We start from the raw sequence: 6,097 nt of genomic DNA, 5'->3' as shown, positions 1-6,097 counted from the left end.
AAATGTAGAAAATATTTCACAATACAAAACAAAGCACTTGACTTGAAAATAAAAATTAAAATTGTTGAGAACCATGACGGTATGATAATATATTGTCATATATCTATTTTACTTCTTGATAAACTGGGTTTAATTCAGCAAATAACTATTTATATCACCCAAAATAGTTCCATAATAAGCACATATTGGTTTGTGAATAAAAATAAAGCAGCCTTTTTAAGTAATTATGGCAATTGATAGTTTATTTTCTTTTTAGCAAAATCTCATCAACATTCAGTTTCCATCTGAGGAATTCTAAACAAAATATACACCACTTTTAGTTTGATTTTTTTTAAAGTATCACATGTTTTTTTATATTCTGTAACACAGTCGATCACAGTAGATCTTAGAACATAGTTCTATCAAATCTTTAGTGTCTCACAATTGAGAAAACCCTATAAAAAGGGCTGTTGATTGGGTCATCAATTGGTACATATCCAATATCAGATATCACAAAATCTTGGGAAAAGAGGTTGATTATCCTCAGTTGCCATAGAATTCAAAGTTTCAGGGTCAAAGAGTCAGGTGATTCTGCCTTGATACGAGAAGGTTGACCTGAGGACAGCCAATACTCAGTTGGTAGTAAGTGAATGCTGGAAAATTTCTTGTCATAAGTTGTAGTTTAAAACATGAACTCTCCCATTGGAGCATTTTGTGGGGTTCCAAACTGAAATTGTTGGTTATTCTCATCAACTTGAGGTGCAATTGCTTTATCTTCTTCTTCCGAACTAAAATATCTGTCAATGATATCAAACGCCTTCTGATAGATTTCACGATTCTCATGACTCTGTAAAAATTCTATCTTATCCAGACCTATAAATACATAAAATTAACATGGTTAATGGTGATAGCATACACTTATATTAAATCAGTCACAAAAAAATATAATTCCATAAAATATTCCCAGTTTAAAGAATTGTAAGTCACAAGAGAAAACTGTCAACAAAAATATGATTCAAAGGTAAAAGAAGGTATTTTTTCACTGATTCTGTGGTGAAATCCCTTGTCTGTTTTTCATATTATATTGGACTACTCTTAGTTGACAAAACTATTTATAAATTCATCATTTTAGCTGTGAGCTAACAGTGAGCAATAAACTATAATAATGCCTGGCAAATGAACAATAAAAATCAAGGATATCTCTATACACAGTAATCAATTTATCTAAATTACAATTTAATCAAACTAATAATAATCAAATTACAAAGCAATCAATTTATACTTACCATAACATTCTTCAACCAGTACAGCATAACTATTGAGATTATTGGTATTCTTTTTATCTTGTTCTCCTAATCTTAGTATATTCTCTAGACCATTGAGAGCAACTTGTACTATTTTACTATCCATTACAGTTAATAAATCACATAATGGTGGTATGCAGCCTTGATCTACTAAAAATCTGAAATTAACAAAAAATTATGATACATCAGATCAAACTACCATTACAAAACAAAACCTAAGCAACACAAATGGGTCATTTTGAAATGAAGAGAAGTGAAATGTTGATCATCTTGAAATCTGCTTTCAATAGACATTTAAGAGACTAATTCCATCTTTTTCTATGTAACATATTTTCTTAAATTTCAATATAATACAATGTTTCAAGTTAGTTTGCCAGGCTAGGTGACATATCAATCTGTTTTTTCACAGGCACAAGACAAGTCTGTCTGGAATTCAACACTATTTAAAAAAACTTCATCAACTAGATGGCTAAGATTTTGTCGTACAATGTACATACCTGATTTGTTCAGGATAGCCACCTGAAGTAGCATTAGTAATAGCCCATGCTGCTTCCTTCCTAGTTTTAAACTCTGCTTTACCCAATATATCAATTAAAACAGGGAAGATGTTGGCATCAATAACAGCCTAAAATTAGAAATGGTTCACATTGATAATGTCACATATTATCAACAATATTATGTTCATTAAATAGTATCAAAATACAGGTCTTGACATTATTTAATTAAACCGTTATTAAAATAATCCATGATTAAGGGGGTGATAATGAGTTTGATCATATTTTTAGATGACCAAGAAAACTAGTAGGTGGAAATGACTATAGGGTATATGTCACATGAAATGGTTTCAAAGGAAAATCAGCTACTTGTTCGAGAAGTACAAAAAGGCTCTAATCTTATTGTTAATTATCTCGGTAGAAAAGAAATTTTTTTTATCTTGCCATTATAGAGCCTGCTAGTAAAACAACATATGATAATGATGACTAACCTGTATCTGTACTCTATTACCAGCAGTTATATTGGATATAGTCCAACAAGCTTCTTTACGTATTGTTTCTTTAGAATTACCCAATAGATGTAATAAACAAGGTAGAGCTGAACAATTCAATATAACCTACAGAAAATAATAACTAGTTGACAACAACTCATCCTCATTTACATTTACTAGCAATACAGTTGATTAGAATCTAGGGTTAAAATTGAAACATTTATACAGGCAATAACCAGGAAAATAAAATCAATAAAATCATTACCATACAAAATAGTGAAGCGATCAGCGATTAAGGCACTTAAGACTTTCCTATTTGCATTTAACATTTTTCTAATCTATTTGAGAACCAAAAACGAAAACAATTGTACCTGTGTTTGACAATCATCTCCTGTTACTATATTACCAACAACTCTTAATGCTGCTGCAACCACACTTTGATTAGTATGCCTACAATAGTGAGCAATAGAATTCATTAGAAAAGACAAGTAAAATATTGAAGTTTGCACATTATGAAATGACTGGAAGTTTAAGACATTCTTATTTTCACTTAAAGGGGTGTAGCTGTCTTGTCAAAGTACAAACTTTGAAAATGAAATAGATCAGCTACAAATGTTTCTACTTATTCAATAAGTAAGCTTAAAACATGAAAATAAACCTTTATAAGACTTACATTAATAATTCGACTAGTCTTCTACATACACCTGAATCTATTACAGCCTGTATCTTTTCATTGGGTCCATCAGATAAATAGGATAAAGCCCAACAAGCATCAGCTAAAACATCTTTATCAGTATGAAATAACAATCTAGCCAGTACAGGTAATGCTGGTGATACCTATAATAGAGGCAAACCATCATTAATACTGTATATAAATAAACCATGAACAACCACTTCAATTGGTTGGACAAATACTTCTTTTACTTTACCAATACACAAATACATTCTAAATTTCATCGCATCAAACCTGTAGCCTCACAACTTTTCACAACTTCAAAACTCTCGCACAAAAAATTATGAACACAATGTGGGCATATAAAAACAATAATTACCTTGACAAAATCAGGTGGTGGATTCTTGCCACGACATAAATTAGATAAACACCATACAGCATTTCTTGTCATAGATAAACTAGTACTTTTACTTAATAATCTAAATAAATAGCCAATATTTCTTTACAGCAAATTGTAACAATATTGATATAGGTAAGCTCATATATCTAAATAGCATTTCTTTTTTTTTTTACATACCATTGTTCAACTAATATAATTTCCATATGTTTCAGTGGTAACCAAAGGGTACAGGAATAAAAATCATTGTGCAAATTGCATGATTTCCACCATTAAAACTCCATGTTTTGAAGAATATTGTACAAAGAATTCGAATTCTGTACTTACTGTAATAAGGGTACTAGTATTCCTTCATTTAAAACATAGTCTCTACATTCAGGACTATCACCTGCAATATTGCCCAAAGCCCACACAGCCTATAATATAATATATTAACACTTTAATACAAGTTTGAGAATTAAGCAGTGGGAATCTAAAATGAAGCACATAGTGCCACACAAACACTCCTTTGACTTCATAGTAATTTAGCTTTAACAATATTGCATCTAAAAAGAGGATAGGCAACTTTACTAATGAGCATTTTGTGAAATTGATGATATTAGATCATATGAAACAATATAATTGATTCAGCTATGAAATAACAACATTAAAGTACCTGTTCTTGAACGTCTTCTATATCTGAACTCAATAATCTAATAAATATAGGTACAGCTCCTGCCTCTAAAACTATACGAGTTTGTTGAGATGTACCTGATGCTATATTAGTTAACGCCCATGCTGCTTCAAACTATAAACATTAATAAAATACAATACATGTGTTATATAGTGTTATATGTTAACAGTTGTTTCAGATGACAGCTTTGAAAATTCTGAAGTATTTCTACATTGATCAAAATCAAGTTAGGCCTTAATTTCAAGTCAGAGTAAAGTTATAATTTGAATTTCAGATTCGGTAACACTCCAAGTGCAACGCCCTTTCTCTAAACTTCAATAATTTTCACTAGTCATTTCAGTCATATAAATTTACTCATATAATTATCAGTTTTTTTATCCATTTCATATTATAAATCCCTACCTGTAAAGACCAGCTTCCGTCTCTCTGTAAAAACTCAACAAATTTAGGAACCATTCCTGTATGAATTACTTCATCTATAGGTGGGTTTGGTTCTGAAATAAAATGCTTAAAATAATTTTCAGTAACAATAATAGGCCTGTAGTCTATAAAAAACTCACACAATTCCAAAATCTTTGAGTGTGGTTTTTGCAATCTATTAGAAAATTCCAGTACAAGTTGTCTTCTATAGATTGTAGTTTGTTTCATGAATATTTGTTGGAGATGTAAGAGCAACAACATTCTCAAAGCACCAAACTTCGGACAAATCTTTGGGATAATACAAATTCATCTGAAACTTTAATGCTAATCTACCAGTATCAGCCTCAAATTCTGTATTCATTTCAAGTTTATAAGACAATATTTACCTCTAGATAAGAGTTTTCGAAATTTTTGGGTAGCAACTTCCTGTTCTTCAGTATTATCACTGTATAATGCTTGCACCATTTCTGGAGTTATCCCTCCCTGAAAAATGGAGCAAAATCATTAACAATACAATTACTACAATTAAAGATATCATTTCAGTATGTAAAGCAGTTGTTTTACCAGGTGACACACACAAATTTAAGCCATACCAAAAGATGTATTTTGAATTATATCTTTAAGATTATGAGACTGGTAGTTACTGAGTTGATCATATTTACATAAAACAAACGTTGAAAAAGTTTTACCTTTCTGTAAGTCACATTTCAAAGGCAAGTGTTATAATGAAAAAATTTGGCCTTCCATGATAAAGAAATTTCCTGTTGCATAACATTACACCATGATCATTCCTTACAGATAGCTTTGAACAGTTTATTGACATGAAAATCTTCTTTCAGAATAAAAGAGAACTTACTGCAGAAGAGGATGACACTGTATTTTCCTGGACATCGCTAACTGTCATATCTTCACCAGGTGCTGGCATAGAAACATTTCGCCTCTTAAATAACTGTTGATCACGTTTCTGTTTACGAATCTGAATACCTTCCTCTTCCCTCCTTCTCCGTAACTCTGACGAATCTAATGCCAGATTTTTATAGGATTTAAGTCTGTGATTAGCATTTCCTACAGGATCGGTCATCTGCAAATGAATATAACAAAAATATAGGTTATCAAGATCAAAAAGGAATTGAAATGCATGCAAAAAATAAACATTATTGAATCAATCATTAACATTAAGCTTGCAGAAAATTACATTCCCAATTCCAATCATTTCCAGAACAAAGAAAAGTGTTTTATTTCAATAATTTAACCAATTTCAAAGATTTTTCTATTCAGACAAATGATATGCATCTGAATAGGTTGTTACAGAAGTTTTCAGTTAAAATTATCAAGCTATGTATTACATAAAAACATTCCAGTCAATAATTGCATTATACCTTTACAACTTGACAACTGAATAAGACCAAGTGTGTGCAGCCTCAACCAATCTGAGGCAGATGTCATGTAGTATAAAAAAGAAGCCATGCATGCAGTCAGAGGCGCACTAGCTTAAAGTTGACAACATGCCACTAGTAATGGTACTCAAATTGCTGACACAAGTGAATATCCAGACTTGAATCTCAACAAATTTTTGCTATCAACAATTGACTAGAATAATCGAAAGGTGTAGTTTCAGTCATCCCGATTAATATTTTCTTTCAAAACAACATATAATTTTAGTCAG

At 30.9% G+C, this 6,097-nt stretch overlaps 1 protein-coding gene across 1 annotated transcript; it reads right to left on the bottom strand.

The window, feature by feature from the left end:
* Nucleotides 1-661: 661 nt before the first annotated feature.
* Nucleotides 662-5,512, bottom strand: LOTGIDRAFT_108452 (hypothetical protein; the record flags this gene model as incomplete). Its single annotated transcript, XM_009066991.1, has 12 exons — nt 662-852; nt 1,266-1,430; nt 1,770-1,908; nt 2,269-2,394; nt 2,640-2,718; nt 2,942-3,105; nt 3,321-3,420; nt 3,666-3,754; nt 3,994-4,125; nt 4,414-4,505; nt 4,818-4,910; nt 5,284-5,512. 12 exons carry the CDS (start codon nt 5,510-5,512, stop codon nt 662-664), a joined length of 1,599 nt encoding a protein of 532 aa, XP_009065239.1.
* Nucleotides 5,513-6,097: the final 585 nt, after the last annotated feature.

Source organism: Lottia gigantea (genome assembly GCF_000327385.1).
Source record: "Lottia gigantea unplaced genomic scaffold LOTGIsca_8, whole genome shotgun sequence".
Classification (NCBI taxonomy): domain Eukaryota; kingdom Metazoa; phylum Mollusca; class Gastropoda; family Lottiidae; genus Lottia; species Lottia gigantea.
This window is presented reverse-complemented; position numbering and strand designations above follow the sequence as displayed.